This window comes from Ahaetulla prasina, chromosome 12 (genome assembly GCF_028640845.1).
Source record: "Ahaetulla prasina isolate Xishuangbanna chromosome 12, ASM2864084v1, whole genome shotgun sequence".
NCBI lineage: Eukaryota > Metazoa > Chordata > Lepidosauria > Squamata > Colubridae > Ahaetulla > Ahaetulla prasina.
In genome coordinates, this window is record NC_080550.1 from 22,127,136 (window position 1) to 22,145,184 (window position 18,049).

Below are 18,049 nucleotides of genomic sequence, written 5' to 3' on the forward strand. Positions count from 1 at the left end.
CTGATACAATAAAAGCACACAACGAGTCCCAAAAACCCTCTTTTTATTTCCACGGCTGTGAATTCTGCTCATTCAGAGTCTGTTCATTCCCAATCTGTTCATTCACAGAGGAGTCCCAAATAATTGTAAAGGGTCCAACAGAAATCTGTCACATTTCTTCGGGATAATGGTGATAAACACCCACCTTTATCTCCCTTGACATGCTGCCGAGATCTAATTGGCAATTACCTTTGCAAAGCCACATGGAACACAGAGTCAACACAGAGCTATAGTCTTGAAACCGACCAGCACAAACAACAGTTGCTTCCTGCAAAGGGCTCATGTGCTTTTGCTCCTCCTTTATGTCTTATGGGAGGGGCCAGTCATCTCCAAGCCCTACTCCCAAGTTGTCCCTTTTGTTTTAACTGTTCTTGCCTTCTGGCAGCTCTGCGCATGCGTGCACTGGGAATAGGCTCCCCCTGTTCCTCTGCCTCGCTGATGTCTGACTCTGGAGGCTTCGGAGTCCTCACATAACTCCCAGATGGCCTCATCTCTGCCTCCGATGCAGAGCCCTCGTCCGAGCCTTCCCCAGACTTCAGGAATGGCCCAGCCTCCTCACTGTCCAACTCTGCTGCCAGCTCCACAGGCCGGCGGCGGACCACAACACTTTCCGGCCATAAAGTACAGTAGTAGTCAGTGGTTTCCCATTTAACAACTGCTTTGCTTAACAACATTGATTAACATCGGAAAAGGGATGCAGACAACGTAGATATCAGACTAAGAGTTATCAGACTGTTTTTGAATGATTATGATGTATTATTCTTGATTGTTTTTGGGGGAAGTTAGGAATTGATGATTGTAGGGGTATAATTAAGTTGGGACGAAAATTTTTTAGCATATGTTTGTTTTATTTTTAACTATACCTTGTGCCTGCCCGGGAAGTCGGGGGAGGGGTTGTGAAGGAGGGAGAGGAGGGGGAAAAAAATTTTGTAAAACTTTTTGAATAAAAAAAAAAAAAGGAAAAGGGATGCAGTGGCAAAGTGGCTAAGATGCTGAGCTTGTCGATCGGAAGGTCGGCAGTTCAGCGGTTCGAATCCCTAGCGCCGCGTGATGGAGTGAGTTCCCGTTACTTGTCCCAGCTTCTGCCAACCTAGCAGTTTGAAAGCATGTAAAAAATGCAAGTAGAAAAATAGGGACCACCTTTGGTGGGAAGGTAACAGCGTTCCGTGCGCCTTTGGCTTTTAGTCATGCCGGCCACATGACCACGGAGACGTCTTCGGACAGCGCTGGCTCTTCGGCTTTGAAACGGAGATGAGCACCACCCCCTAGAGTCGGGAACGACTAGCAATATATGCGAGGGGAATCTTTACCTTGCTTAACAACCGAGTTGCCAGTCCCTATTTAGGGTTTTTAAATGAGGACTACCTATACTTTTTAATGTATATGTGAACACTCTTGAGCTGAAGAATGAGCTAGAATAATCTTTCTAGAAAAGTAATCCTGTGTGGTTTTTTTCCTCACTGTTGTTCAGGGCACAGCTGATGCTGAGAGAGCCTTGGCGGTCGCCAAACTTGTGTATGTATCTGTCAGAATATATTTACCTGCATGCTACCTATGTATCGTACTTCTTTGATGTTACGTTCAAACAATTCTCATCAGCTTATATGCCATATAAACAAAAGTGAAAACATCCCCAGGGAGGTTAAAACCAATGATAACAATGTTAACAAAACTACATCAGCTCCTTCCTCCCTCTAAAACAGGGGTGGTGTCAAACTCAAGATCGGGGGCTGTATCCGGCCCGTGGGATGCTTAGATCTGGCCCATGGGGATACCCTGGAAACAGTGAAGAACCGGCTCACGAAGCTCTGCCAGCAAAACTGGAGCTCGGGAGGTCCATGTGCATCCCTCCCAGGCTGCATTTTCGGCCATGACAGCCTCCTGCAGCTCTCTGCCAGTGAAAATGGAGCTCGGGAGGAGGGCAAGCTTCATTTTGATTGGCAGAGAGCTCCAGGAGGCTGTTGCAGCCAAAAATGGAACTCGGGAGCCCGTTTTTGCTGGTACTCAAGCCACCACAGGAGCCCCCTGACATGAGTGATGTCAAACTGGCCACGCCCACCCAAGGTCAAACACAACCCTGATGCAGCCCTCGATGAAATCGAGTTTGACACCCCTGTTCTAAAACCACAAAAATGACAATAAACAAAGACGAAAAGAAAATTAAAAGTGGGACCTAGTATAGACTTAATTTTACTTGGCCTTTACCTTTACCAGTTAAATCTGCCCAAGTTGCGGATCCAATCCACATTTCCATTTGTATAATGTTTATCTCTTTTACATTTTGCACATCTCAGGAGTAAAACTTGACAGTATTAGTTTGGCATATTATTTAGAGCAGGGATGTCCAGCTTTGGCAACTTTAAGACTTGTGGACTTCAACTGCCAGAATTCCCCAGCCAGACACAAGTCTTAAAGTTGCCAAGATTGGACAACCCAAGTGTAGAGCATTGGAATAGAGCTAGAGACATCCAAGTTAAAGGTTCCCCTCAGCCATGGGGTGTCTTTTGGGTCCATTATGCTGTTTATCGTAACAAACCTCACAAAATTGTTTTGTAGCTAAAGTGAGAAGGGAAAGTACGGTACTCAGGGGTGAAATCCAGCAGGTTCTGACAGGTTCTGGAGAACTGGTAGTGGAAATTTTGAGTAGTTTGGAGAACCGGCAAATACCACCTCTGGCTTGCCCTAGAGTGGGGTGGGAATGGGGATTTTGCAATATTCCCCCCCCCAGGAGTGGGGAGGGAATGGGGATTTTGCAATATCCTTCCCCTGCGATGCCCACCAAGCCACGCTACACAGAACCGGTAGTAAAAAAAATTGGATTTCATCACTGGCCATATTTACATTGTCTGCCTTGAGTTCCTGTTGGATGAAAAGATAGCATTGATTTAACTAATAACACCCACGGATGTATTTTTCCAGCAAGAAAATTATGGGTGACTAGGATGAAAGGGATGCGGTGGCTCAGGGGCAGGACATTGACCTTGTCGATCAAAAGGTTGGCAGCTCAGCGGTTCGAATCCCTAGTGCTGCCGTGTAATGTGGTGAGCTCCCGTTACTTGTCCCAGCTTCTGCCAACCTAGCAGTTTCGAAAGCATGTAAAAATGCAAGTAGAAAAAATAGGGACCACCTTTGGTGGGAAGGTAACAGCGTTCCTTGCGCTTTGGCGTTGAGTCATGCCGGCCACATGACCACGGAGACGTCTTTGGACAGTGCTGGCTCTTCGGCTTTGAAACAGAGATGAGCACCACCCCCTAGAGCCAGAAATGACTAGCACGTATATGCGAGGGGAACCTTTACCTTTACCTAGGATGGTGATAGCCTAAAGCTGTTGTTTACTTATGCAAAGTATTACTTTCTTGAATTAATTAGCAGAATGCTTTAGAACAGGGGTCTCCAACCTTGGCAACTTTAAGCCTGGCGGATTTCAACTCCCAGAATTCCCCAGCCAAAAAAGCTGGCTGGGGCATTCTGGGAGTTGAAGTCCGCCAGGCTTAAAGTTGCCAAGGTTGGAGACCCCTGCTTTAGAAACTGCTTGTTGCTCTTTCTTCAATAAAAGCAAATTAAATCTTATAGTAAGTCTGAAAATTATTTTCCTGAAGTTTTAAAATAAATGCACAGAAAATGCACACTAAGAGATAACTAATGGTAATTTAAAACAGAGTTGTGTTCTCTATGGTAAAGATGCAACTTATGCATGGCTTGTTGTGACTTATAAAATCAGTATTTGGAAACTGCTAGTACATGAGCTGTATCTGGTTTGAACAAAGAAAAATTTTGATCCTTCTGACAATGAACTTGAGATAAGCAACCACATAAACGAAGACAGCGCAAAAATAAACAAACAAGCAAATCTTCAAGAATAAATGGTGATAGAATAAAACAATTGCTTTGCATCCCATTGTTTCAGCCACGTGTAAGTCGCTCTGAAAATGAATTGCTTAATAGTGTTTGTGTGTGTCAAAACGTTAAAATCTCCTTATGCATTTGTGATTGTCTTTTCGCCTTGTCGTTTTCAGAGAGGATGATGTTGCTGGCATTGATGTCAACATGGGATGCCCCAAAGAATATTCCACAAAGGTATGATTTTTGTCCATCGGCAGTTCTTTTTTAATCATATTTATAGATGCCTCCGATTTCATGAATGTCTGCATAACTTGGATCATCATTTGAATTTTGTCAACTTTCTTATTCATTTAATTGAAGGTTCTACAAAGTATGAAACAAGTGTTTGAAATAACCCCCCAGGAATTTGCAGGCTGCAAATACAATTGTGCTTAGCTGAAACAATTGTGTGTTGTGACATAGTAGCTAAGTATATTAACAGAAACCTTGTGTCCAAGAACAGGAAAACAATTTGGTGTTTTTTTTCCTTTTAGAATGACATATGAATAAGTTTGTTTGCTTGTTTTTCTCTCGGGAAGCCAGAATCCCAATCAGAGTTTTTATGTTTCAATTGTGCTATATTAAGGAAGTGGCATCCGTATTTCTTGCTTGAACCTAACATTAGACCAAGATTGGTTGAAGCCATCCTGATACATTTGGCTGGTTTAACAGTCCCGACCGCTTCCTTGTTTTGACCAGTTACATTCAAACTAAGCATCCCTTTTTGCAGACTAAAAGATGTGAAATTCTAGCATGTCTGCTGTCCCATTGACTTCCTCATTTCACTTCTGAGTTATTGAGAAGTTATAAAACGTCTCTTACACTATCTGGTGTTTCTTTGAAGACATTTCGCTTCTTCATTCAGCTGAAGAAGCTTCTTGGATGAGAAGCGAAACGTCTTCAAAGAAAAACCGAGAAAGTCCAGTTGCCTCTTGAAAAAGCACCTTTGGGACAACCATGACCTGGAGGACTGAGAATCTCCATAGACATCTCTTGTACTACTTCCCATTCATTTCCTTGTATTTTCACGTTAATGCATGATCTGCTAATATGCATGATTCTAAACTTTCCACCAGACAAAGAAAGTAAAGCTAATAGACTAATGTAAAATGTATCAACAATTTTTTTAAAGCAAGACAGCTTTGGGCCATTTTTGTATTTTACTCCTGTGAAAAAGCAGTTTGAGCCTAAGTTCACACTTTGTGCTGAATCCTAATGAATGGTTATAAGTCGAGGACTATCTATAGAACCTCCTTGAGATATTTTGGGTTTCTGAGATGATGAACGAAGGTCTTTTTGTGTGTGTATTTTCTCCAGGGAGGAATGGGAGCAGCTCTCTTGTCTGATCCAGACAGAATAGAATCTGTGAGTATGCAGAGTGCCCTGCTTATCATTTTCTGTGGTTATTTATAAAAATAAAAGCAGGTGGAGGTTGCAGGAACTGAAGGGGGCTGCAAAAGGTAGCAGGGCATGAGAATGTCAAGTGGAGTTATGTCAAAAGCGTACAGGTGTCACAACTAAATTATTATTATTTTTTTTGCTAGCTTTTTATTATCCCTGTCTCTTTTTTTCTCCTTTCATCATTTCCTTTCTCTCTCCTACCTCCCCCCTGGGTTTATGACAACATGATCCAGGACAATTCACCATGGCCAACTTGTTGTGCCCAACTTGGCCCAGGACAACTCGCCATGGTCAATTTGTCACTGTCAACAGTCCGACTAACGGACCCACTAAAAACAGGCATTCTCAGGAACTTTAAAATCCAAAAAGCAAAACTTTATTGAGTACATCACTTTGGCACTGAAGAAAAGCAAAACCAACTCTTAAATTTTCCTGCGCAGCCCTGCAGAGTTAAAGACGAGTTTCATCCCCTCCTCCCGTGGAATGGGTCACATGGTCCAATTGGGAATCAGCCTTTTGTTTTGATAACAGTCCACATCTTGGTAGACACCTGCAGAAGTGTCCTTGGCCCTCATGGTTGAAGATTATAGCCTCCATGTTCTGTTTCCCCCTCCCCCTCCCTCAGTTGTTTGGCAAGTTGAAAAGCCATCAGAGTCACGGGAAGCTTAAGCATTTTTCAATTTTGACAGCCGCAGGGCAAGAGTTACACTGATATCAAAGTAATAGTGGAATAGAATCATTAAAGAAAGGATGCCAAAGGAGGGACAAAATGAAATGTGAATGACAAAAATTAGAATAATTTTTAAAATTATTGTCCTGTGGTGAGTTGTCCCATTTCCCTTCCCCCACAAACCGTGGGAGCACGTATCGCTTTCCTTTTTTAGAATAATTCTTGATGCAGCTGAAGAAGTCGGCAATGTTCCCTGAAAAACTCTTAGCCTTGTATTTTCCTTTGCAGAGTGATGTGTTGTTGATTTTTGTTGACCTATTCAAGCTTCCCCTGTTCCTAATTCAGAGCTTGTCGGGAGGATCAGGCTGAGTCCAGAAAGATTGATGTGCAGCTTGCAGGCAGAATTGTGGACTTTGTTCGTGAGAAAAAAGCAATAGGAAATCATTTAAGAGTCATTTAGCTTGTTTATTATTTGGTTGAGAACTTGTGGAGAGATGACTTTTCCTAATAATAATAAAATAAAAATAATCTTTTGCAGTATTCACCTAAGTTTTCCAAGCAATCATGCTGCATCTCTGCTTCTTAAAAGACCGCTATTGTTTCCTGTTCTTTAGATTCTGACTACGCTCATCAAAGGTGTATCTAAGCCAGTCACCTGCAAAATCCGAATTTTGTCATCGGTAAGAATATATTACAAAATTTCAGATATTGCATGTCTAAAAAAAAAAAAAAACCTGTCCAGTGTTTTGATGCAAAGATACAGTTCCTGCTTTGTTTCTTAGCAGCAATTGCATTGAGTGAAAATGAACCAATAAGGGAGATAACAGTAAAGTAAAGGTAAAGGTTCCCCTCGCACATATGTGCTAGTCGTTCCCGACTCTAGGGGGTGGTACTCATCTCAGTTTCAAAGCCGAAGAGCCAGCACTGTCCGAAGATGTCTCCGTGGTCATGTGGCCGGCATGACTGAATGCCAAAGGCGCAGGAAACACTGTTACTTTCCCACCAAAGGTGGTCCCTATTTTTCTACTTGCATTTTTTACATGCTTTCAAACTGCTAAGTTGGCAGAAGCTGGGACAAGTAACGGGAGCTCACCCCGTTACACAGCAGCACTAGGGATTGGAACCACTGAACTGCCAACCTTTCGATCAACAAACTCAGCGTCTTAGGCACTGAGCCACCGTGTCCCTTTTTTTTACAGTAACAGTAACCACAGCTAATTTTGACTCTTTCAACTATTGGCGTGAGAAATAGCCCCAACATCTAGACGACATGGCCTTTGAGAGACAAAAAAAAATATTCACTGCTGCTTTTTACCCTTAACTCCAAATATGACCCATTAAATTGAGTTTGACCAAATATTTCTGAGTAGACATGCCTAGGATTGGTCTTTTAAAACTCGGATAAGAACCCAGATCAGATGTGGCCCCAACTGGTGCAGAATCCTTTATTGGCGTTCAGGAGATACTGAGATTAGCCTTTGTGAACTCCATGCATTGAATTGCATGCTTTGGAAGAGCATTTGTGCTCTGAACACATCATTCTATATCAACACAATTTGTTAAACAGGATTTGCTGGGGCGGGGGGGGAATCACAGTTACCTGGGTTCCAAAGGCACACTGAATTCAAACTCACCACCCACATTTTATGGGTGGTTTTCCACCTTGATAAAGACTCAGGAAGCTGATGTTGGGAAATTGCTAGATAGGCTGGAGGAAGGGGTCAAGCAAGAACCTAGCTTGGAATCATTGCACACTCATAAACCTCATAACCATGACCGCCCCCAAGCCTTATTGAGCCATTTCCAGGGGAAGGCAAACAGTCTGATGAGATTCTTGTGAGATAGGTAATAAATAATAAAGTTACTACTTGATGGTTCTGATTGCTTACACCTTGACAGCTATTAAATAAACAGCATCAAGATGCTGTTTCCTACTTCCTCTCCAGATCATAGGAGGACTGTTAGGATGAGGGCTTTCTGATTTTCTTCATAACACACACAGGCACATACTATTTCAAAACTGGAAATTTGTTTGCTGTAATTCTTGTAATCCCATCCCAATAAATCTCACTAAGGACTTGTACTTGGGGAAAAAACGAATCATTTGGGGCTTAATGCAGCCGCCAAGAACCTGATGCATATTATAATGGGTTGGGCAAGTCCAACCCATGGGGGACACCTGAGTGGCCACTGCCCCAAAGCCAACGACAGCCTTTTGCCTCCCCCACACAAAAAAATGTGCATACCTATTGTGTGGAACCTCATCCACATTTAGCTTCAGAAAAGTTAAGTAGCAAACTTTGGGTGAGTTTTGAATGTTTCCTCCTCCCAAACCATTTTCAGGAAGAAGAAACGCTAAGATTGGTGAAGAGGATAGAGCAGGCTGGAGTTGCAGCAATTGCTGTACATGGAAGGTAAACTACGGTAATTCGCCATCTAAAAAGAAAAAAAATATATTGTGAGTCCTACATCATAAAACCCTTTGAGCTGGAATTGGTAGAACAGGCTATACTGCAAAAAAACAAACAACTCAAACCTCGTGTTAGAATGCAATATTGTGGGCTAACTCTGCCCACTGCCAGGAATTTGATTCTGACCGGCTCAAAGTTGACTCGGCTAATCCCTGATCTTTTTCATTTTTGAAGGAAGAAAGAAGAGAGGCCTCAGCACCCTGTCCACTGCGATGTGATCAAAGCCATCTCCGAGGCAGTTTCTATCCCAGTAATAGCCAAGTAAGTAGAACGAATTCGCTCTAAGGCAGGAAGGGTCCAGTCTTGATGCAAGTAAGCTGCACGGATTGACAAAGCGCACCGTGAGCATAAATGTTGCTTCCTCTGCATTTAAGCAGAGTTTCAAACATTAGTCCTTGACGTAGGGCCACAAGTGACTTCCAATTTTTCCATTGTTAAATGAGACATTTGTTATGAGTGTTTTGCCCCATTTTAGGACCTTCCTTGCCACAGTCGTTAAGTGAATCGTTGCAGTTGTTAAATTAGGGACATTAAGTGAATCTGGCTTCCCCATGGACTTCGCTTGTCAGAAGGTGGCAAAAGGGGATCACATGGCCCCAGGACACAGCGACGGTCATAAATATGAACCAGTTGCCAAGCGTTTGAAGATTGATCACACGACCATGGGAATGCTACAAAAGTTGCAACTGTGAAATGGCCATATAAGTCACTTTTTTCCAGTATCGTCGTAACTTTGAACAGTCCCTAAATTAACTGTTGTAAGTCAAGGACTACCTGTACTGGGCTATTAGGGCTAACATTTTTTAGAGCAGTGCGTTTCCCAATCTGGGCATCTTTAAGCTGTGTTTGACCTCAACTTCCAGAATTCCTTAGCCAGCATACTTAAAGTTGCAAACATCGCTTTAGACCAGGGGTCTCCAACCTTGGCAACGTTAAGCCTGGCGAACTTCAACTTCCAGAATTCCCCAGCCAGCAAAGCTGGCTCGGGAATTCTGGGAGTTGAAGTCCGCCAGGCTTAACGTTGCCAAGATTGGAGACCCCTGCTTTAGACGACTGATGGCCAAAATGCCCGTGTAGTACTTGACCCTTTGAATTGCTTGGTGTCCACTGTTGAAGGCGTGTCCCATCCTTTCAAAAGTTGAGGAACACTTCCTCAGCAGCTTTCCCATTTTGCGGAAGGCACAACATCTAACAAAAGTGGGTTTTATTTTGAAAAGGCAACTGATTTCGTTTGTTCGTTGTTTGAGGAAAAACAAGGCGTTTTGCTTCTTATCCTGGAAACTTCATCAGTTGTATCGGATGCTATGGAAGATGGAAGGAGAGTTATTGACAGTTGAGATCAGTTGGTGGGATGGGGGAATGATAGGTTCTGACAGTGTGGTGTGTTTGGGGGAATGCAAGGATTGTGTTTTCTTTCCAGTTACCTGGTCTTAACACTCTCTGAGACCCGTTGTGGTTACTTGGGTTTTTATCTGTGACCTCAGGGTCACCTGAATCAGAGGTGTGGAATCACCATGCTGTCAGAACCGATCATTCCCCCTCCTACCAACTCAGAGGTGGGTTTCACATACTGTAGCTACCAGTTCGCCCAGCACCGAAATGTGAGCGTGTGCCATACGCACATGTGTGCGGTGTCACAAAAGATGGCAGTTTGCTTGCGTGTGCTGTCTACACATGCGTGCAGTGCCAAAAACACAGCGATATAGGACGGGATTTCAGGTGGGCAGGCCCACCTGCAGGTCGCCACTACCGGTTCGCTGAACCGGTCCGAACCGGCTGAATCCCACCTCTGCACCAACTGATCTCAACTGTCAATAACTTCCTTCCATCTCCCCCAGCATCCAATACTACTGATGAAGTTTCCAAAATAAGAAGCAAAAAGTCGTGTTTTTCATCAAATAATAATAATAATAATAATCAGTCCAATTGCCTTTTCAAAATAAAAACCACTTTTGATACAACTGTGACCTGGATAGTTGAGACTCTTCATAGACACAACATCTTTTTTTTTTTTTAATTTGCATGTATATCCCGCCCTTCTTCGAAGACTCAGGGCGGCTTACACTATGTCAAGCAATAGTCTTCATCCATTTGTATATTATATACAAAATCAACTTATTGCCCCCAACAATCTGGGTCCTCATTTTACCTACCTTATAAAGGATGGAAGGCTGAGTCAACCTTGGGCCTGGTGGGGCTTGAACCTGCAGTAATTGCAAGCAGCTGCTGTTAATAACAGACTGTCTTACCAGTCTGAGCCACCAGAGGCCCATCTAACCTGCCATTTGCACCATGTTCGTGCACTGCTGCTGCTAATGCAAATCATCATCATCTTATTTCAGTGGAGGATCTCATGATTTCGTCAAAGCGTATTCTGACCTTCGGATCTTCCAGGAGGCAACCTTGGCATCTTCCGTAATGGTGGCCCGGGCTGCCATGTGGAACCCCTCTGTCTTCAGGAAGGAAGGACCTTTGCCCCTGAAGGACGTCATGCAGGAATATATTAAATACGTATGCATTCTTGATAGCAGTCTCTTAGGCTGGAAAAAACCTTAATTAAGTCTGTGTTTCCAGTAACATGGAACTATGGACCCTCATTTTGGGGGGGTTTCATAACTGCGGGTCCCACTGCCTTATACTGGTACTTAGGACCACAACTGAGACCCAAATTTATGTTTTTAAGCGAGACATTTGTTATGTGAGTTTCAGCCCATTTTGCAACTTTTCTTGCCACATTTGTGAATGTGGAATCGCTGCAGTTAAATTAATAACATGGTGGTTACATCAAACTTTCATATGACAGCTTTTGTGGTTTAGGCATTAGGGTACTGACTGGCACTTGGCAGCCATGGAAACTCCTTTGATGTCTTTGGGCCAGCCCAGCCTGTTTTATAGGATTACTAGTGGTAACCCGGCGTTGCCTGAGTATTTATCGACGTTGAAGCCTTTGTCTGACAGAGAGCCATTGAGAGGGGCTTTTGTCCCCCTTACTCCCATGCCCATTATCCCTGCCTTTTTCCTTCCCCTTCCCATGTGCTCCTCTTTCCTGCCCTGTCTACACACTTTGCCCCAAATCCATCAGGCGTTTCCCCGTTGCTCCACTGGAGAAAAAACGTCATGGCTACCTTTCCAGAGGAAGCTGCGAAGGAACTGACATCAGAAACAATCGTCGATCTACGACGCTGCACTTGCTCTCCTTAATGGCCCAGGCATTCCACAATCATGCTGGAACACACACACACACACACACAGACCCCAGGGGTGTCCCGCACCCCCAGTATTTGTTTCCAGAGGGTAAATCATCTGTGTACCAAGTTTGGTTGAAATTGCTCAAGGCATTTCAGAGTTATGCTGTAACATACATACATACATGCAGCCTTTTATATACATACATACATACATACATATATATATATATATATATGTGTGTGTGTGTAGGTCTTTGGTTATTTGGGTTTTCTCCCGCGTAAAATTGGAAGTGTCTTGGCGACATTTCGACGAATGAGACTTCGAATGAGACGAATGAGACTTCAGATGACGAATGAGACTTCATCGAAACGTCACCAAGACACTTCCAATTTTACGCGGGAGAAAACCCGAATAACCAAAGACCTACATACAAATACCCGCGAAAACCTCAGAAAATATATATATATATATATATATGTCTTTAGTTATTCGGGTTTTCTCCCGCGTAAAATTGGAAGTGTCTTGGCGACGTTTCGACGAAGTCTCATTCGTCATCTTCAGGCTTCAGCTTCGTGCTTCTGGGAGCAATGTGTGATTGCAGCTGTTTCTTCCTTTTTAACTGCTAGTGGGGTTTTGAACTGATTGGATGGAGCTTGGCTGTGCTCTGATTGGATGGGGGTTTTTTTTGTGCTCTGATTGGCTGGGTGTGTCCTGTTTGGGTGGGGGCTTGGTTGTGCTCAGATTAGTCTGAGTTGCAGGGGAATTTGAGCTGGTGAGCTGCATTGCTGTTGTTTGGCTTCGTGTTTATGGTCGTGCTACATCTTCATAGTGGGTGTCTGTCTGCTGCATGTATGGATACATTCAGCAGACAGACACCCACTATGAAGATGTAGCTCACCAGCTCAAATCCCCTTCTTATTTTCCTCCCCAAAAACTAAGGTGTGTCTTATACTCCTCAGCGTCTTTCACTCCAAAAAATACGGTATTTTAAAATTTCCTGCAACTCAAGAGAGTTGGAAATCTGCCTTTCTTGAAATGAACGAGAATTGGGTTTGAAGGTCTGGCTAACAAGGCCTAAAATGAATATGGATATCTTCTCCATTTACAAAAAGTTAAGAGACAAAATTTGAACTACTTGAACTTTCTCATTCTAAAAGTTTCCCCACTGATAAAGCGTTGTTACTCATCTTGTTTTCCTTAGGCAGTGAGATACGATAATCATTATACCAATACAAAGTATTGCTTGTGCCAGATGTTAAGGGAGCAATTAGAAAACGCACAAGGAAAGAAGCTGCACGCTGCACAGTCTTTACAGGAAATCTGGTAAGGGCTTTTTCGTACTTTTTAATTAAATTGTCCCTAGATAAAGCCAACAATGTAAAGTATGAAAATGCAAATGTGTTAAAATATTCGTTAAAAGTTTTTAATACAAAAACTTGGCACTTTTGTTTACATCTTGTTTTAAAGCACGCTAAAGCACGCTCCCATTGCTGGAAGAAAATCTGTTATTCTATTAAAATAATTCTAATCTTCATATCACTGGTGGAATTTAATCTTACTTATCTTATTCATCTTTTACTAGTCAAAGTAATATAAAAACCTAATGTAAAATTATCAAAAATTCTTTTGCTTTTTTTATTTACTTATTAAATTTATATGCTGCCCATCTCGCCTAGAAGCAGTTTATAGCGAGGTAAAAGCAACAAGACAAAACATTAAAACATTAAAATTATACATATTAACATTAAAATTGACATTAGTTTTTTTTTATTGGAAAGCACCTAAAGACCTGAAAAGCTTAACTGTAGGAGGTTGAATCTATGCGAAAACAACATTTTTATTTAAAACTGCTCAGAAGTAAGTCTTTAAGGAAACCTCTTCCCAAGTCCAGTAGTGGCCAAAATTGTGGAAACCTTTTGAAAAAAGTGTATTTTTGAGGTTTGATGGCTAATAATACCACTTTTTTATTTGGAGTTTTAAGATAATCCTATTTCACTGCTGGAATGGCTTGGAAATAGCCGAGACCTTAATTCAATTGAAAATCTATGGAGCTGACTAAAGAAACTTGTTTGTCAGAAGCGACCCAGCAATAAAACCCAGTGAATAGAAGCAATCATTCAATCTTGGTTTCACATTATAACAGCTGCAGATCGAAAAGATTTAGTTCACTCCATGGGAAGACATTGTAAGGCCGTAATTCATGCTAAAGGTCACCCAACTAAGTATTAACTGACATAGTGATAATCTTTGTATATCTCATTTTTTCTACTTGTTTCACTTTTCTTCTTTATACTGTAACTGCTATTCTAATAGCAAATCCTTCATAAAAGTTATTGCATTACATTCTTGATTAAATTATCTTTCCATTGGCATATAATTTTATGGTACTACTCCCAATCAGTTAAAACCCCCACTAGCAGTTAAAAAGGAAGAAACAGCTGCAATCACACATTGCTCCCAGAAGCACGAAGCTGAAGCCTGAAGATGACGAATGAGACTTCGTCGAAACGTCGCCAAGACACTTCCAATTTTACGTGGGAGAAAACCCGAATAACCAAAGACCTACATACAAACACCCGCGAAAACCTCAGAAAACACACACACACACACACACACACACACACACACACACACATATACTTTCTATAGGGCTGAGGAATTCTAGGAGTTCCTCAAGTCTTTAAGTTCATAAGTCTTGTCAGGTTTGGAGATCCCCTCAAGGAGAAGAAGCTCTGTGTAAGTGTCCTTGAGATCCTGAAGGAAAGGTGGCATATAAATCTAATCAGAAATAGATATTGTATTGAAGAGAAGTGTGTCCTTAATGGATTAATTGCTCCCCATCTGTAAACTGCACAGTCCAGTGTAGATCTCTGATACGAGAGAAAGATGACTTTTTAGTACCAGTTTTCTCACATACCATATTTTTCAGAGTATAAGACAGACTCCCCAACCCCCCAGATGGTGAAAATTTGGATGCATCTTACACAACGAATATAACCCAAAACGCGAGGCACGGAGGAGGCGAGGGTCTGTCGCAATCCCTGCGGCTTGGAACAGCTGATTGGGTGTATTCTGGGAGGCCGATCCACCCGCCAGTCAGCTGCTCTTGCTGAATCAGGCTGCAATAATGTGTTGAAGCTGACCTGGCAGTTTGCTATTTGCTGCAAGGACAGAGTTTGCAGCAGCAATCACCGCCAGAAAGCACACACAAGTAACTGATTCTGCAGGATTCAGTAACTTCTCTCTATATAATATAACACATGAAGTAAATATACAATACCAAAAGCAGCTTTTCCAACATGGTAATAAATACAAGCAAAACACAAGCAGAGGAGAGGAGTTTCAGTTTTAGTTTCAGAGATCAGCACAGCATGCAGCTTTAGTACAGAGCAGTTGAGCTAAGCCACGCCCAGGCAACTTGCTATCTCCTTGTTGCTCACACAGCAAATACTGTTTCAGTTTCTAAACAGCCCTCAACTCTCTCACACTGACAGCGTGCTAGCCAAATGAATACCGATGGATGCTGGTAGGCAGAGGCAGATTTTTTTCCCTTATTTTCCTCCCCAAAAACTAAGGTGTGTCTTACACTCCTCAGCGTCTTTCACTCCAAAAAATACGGTATTTTAAAATTTCCTGCAACTCAAGAGAGTTGGAAATCTGCCTTTCTTGAAATGAACGAGAATTGGGTTTGAAGGTCTGGCTAACGAGGTCTAAAATGAATATGGATATCTTCTCTGTTTACAAAAAGTTAGAGACAAAATTTGAACTATTTGAACTTTCTCATTCTAAAAGTTTCCCCACTGATAAAGCGTTGTTACTCATCTTGTTTTCCTTAGGCAGTGAGATACGATAATCATTATACCAATACAAAGTATTGCTTGTGCCAGATGTTAAGGGAGCAATTAGAAAACGCACAAGGAAAGAAGCTGCACGCTGCACAGTCTTTACAGGAAATCTGGTAAGGGCTTTTTCATACTTTTTAATTAAATTGTCCCTAGATAAAGCCAACAGTGTAAAGTATGAAAATGCAAATGTGTTAAAATATTCGTTAAAAGTTTTTAATACAAAAACTTGGCACTTTTGTTTACATCTTGTTTTAAAGCACGCTCCCATTGCTGGAAGAAAATCTGTTATTCTATTAAAATAATTCTAATCTTCATATCACTGGTGGAATTTAATCTTACTTATCTTATTCATCTTTTACTAGTCAAAGTAATATAAAAACCTAATGTAAAATTATCAAAAATTCTTTTGAATTTTGCTTTTTTTATTTATTATTAAATTTATATGCTGCCCATCTCGCCTAGAAGCAGTTTATAGCGAGGTAAAAGCAACAAGACAAAACATTAAAACATTAAAATTATACATATTAACATTAAAATTGACATTAGTTTTTTTTTATCGGAAAGCACCTAAAGACCTGAAAAGCTTAACTGTAAGAGATTGAATCTATGCGAAAACAACATTTTTATTTAAAACTGCTCAGAAGTAAGTCTTTAAGGAAGCCTCTTCCCAAGTCCAGTAGTGGCCAAAATTGTGGAAACCTTTTGAAAAAAGTGTATTTTTGAGGTTTGATGGCTAATAATACCTTTTTTTTTTTTTTTTGAGTTTTAAGATAATCCTATTTCACTGCTGGAATGGCTTGGAAATAGCCGAGACCTTAATTCAATTGAAAATCTATGGAGCCGACTAAAGAAACTTGTTTGTCAGAAGCGACCCAGCAATAAAACCCAGTGAATAGAAGCAATCATTCAATCTTGGTTTCACATTATAACAGCTGCAGATCGAAAAGATTTAGTTCACTCCATGGGAAGACATTGTAAGGCCGTAATTCATGCTAAAGGTCACCCAACTAAGTATTAACTGACATAGTGATAATCTTTGTATATCTTGTTTTTTCTACTTGTTTCACTTTCCTTCTTTATACTGTAACTGCTATTCTAATAGCAAATCCTTCATAAAAGTTATTGCATTACATTCTTGATTAAATTATCTTTCCATTGGCATATAATTTTATGGTACTACTCCAAAAAAAAAAAGTGTTATTACCTAGCTTTAGAAAATACACTTTTCCCAAAACGTTTCCACAATTTTGGCCACTACTGTAAATAGGGATAAGATTGACACCTTGGTTGGATATTCTTGTTACTGTTTTACTTGGAACTCAAAAACTTAAGCAGAGTTAGGCCTACTTGTTCCTGGATGGGAGACATGCAACAAATCTCAGAGCTTTGGCTTGCCTAGGCTAAATGTGTCAGAAGGAGGCAGGGGCAGGCAGACTCCAGCCAAGAAAATAACAGGAGTGTGTCTATGTGTCTTCAAAAGTTGAGCTCCTTTTAAAGAGATGTTACCTTATTTATTTGTTTGTTTGCTTGTTTGTCAAACATGTACAGATAACAAGTATAGGTATGAACATAAACATAAACAAAAGAAGTAAATACAAATAAATGGGGACAGTAAGGGACGGTAGGCACGCTGGTGCGCACTTATGCATGCCCCCTTTACGAACCTCTTAGGAATGGGGTGAGGTCCACGGTAGACAGTTTAAGGTTGAAGCTGTGAGGATTTGAGGCTGTAACAACGGAGTTGGGTAGAGCATTCCAGGCATTGACCACTCTGTTGCTGAAATCATATTTCCTGCAATCGAGTTTGGAGTGGTTTGCCTTGAGTTTTGTATCAATTGTGTCAAGGTTCCAGAAAAACCTCTTCTGCATAAAGAAAACTCAGAAGCCATTGTCTTTAAGAGTTCTTTACTAGCATGAGGAAACTGGCACACGATGAGTGAAATTCCAAAACTGAACTTCCGGATTCTTTTCCCAGTTATACAAACTCCAAGAGTCCCACCCCCCTGACCCCTTTGATGGTCACATGGTCCCACGTTCTCCCAGTTCATTCGAATATCTTCTCGCCACTCTTCCTGCAGATGTGAACACCATCCGACCTTGACCGCTTGAAGAATGTTACCATACCCCTCAGCCCCCCTTCTTCCCCTCAGGGGAAAAATGTGGCAGCGTCTGGAAACCTAAAGTCTAGTATGGTTTCCAGGCCTGACAGATTGTTTGCCCGTGTACTATTGTGGTTAAAACTGAAGTAGTCGTTGACAGGCAAGACGTTGTAGCAGACAATTTTGTGCACTATGCTTAAATCGGACCGCAGGCGGCGCAATTCCAGATTGTCCAAGCCCAAAATTTTAAGCTTGCTAGCATAAGGGAATTCTATTGTGAGTAGAGGAGTGGAGGACTCTTCTCGTGAAACACCTCTGAACCTGCTCAATCATATTAATGTCCGAAATACAGTGTGGGTTCCAGGCGGACGAGCTGTATTCAAGAATTGGTCTGGCAAAGGTTTTGTATGCCTTAGTTAGCAACACAATATTACCGGAGAAGAAACTTCGTAA

The 18,049-nt window shown here is 41.6% G+C and overlaps 1 protein-coding gene across 1 annotated transcript in view; it reads left to right on the forward strand.

The window, feature by feature from the left end:
• The window catches only part of DUS2 (dihydrouridine synthase 2), a 35,404-nt gene that overhangs the window by 5,904 nt on the left and 11,451 nt on the right, over positions 1–18,049 (forward strand). The window contains exons 5-12 of the mRNA XM_058155187.1: positions 1,511–1,554; positions 4,056–4,116; positions 5,239–5,286; positions 6,607–6,672; positions 8,336–8,406; positions 8,638–8,724; positions 10,806–10,974; positions 12,854–12,975. Coding sequence (XP_058011170.1) covers positions 1,511–1,554; positions 4,056–4,116; positions 5,239–5,286; positions 6,607–6,672; positions 8,336–8,406; positions 8,638–8,724; positions 10,806–10,974; positions 12,854–12,975 — 668 coding nt within the window. The remainder of the gene's footprint in view (positions 1–1,510; positions 1,555–4,055; positions 4,117–5,238; positions 5,287–6,606; positions 6,673–8,335; positions 8,407–8,637; positions 8,725–10,805; positions 10,975–12,853; positions 12,976–18,049) is intronic.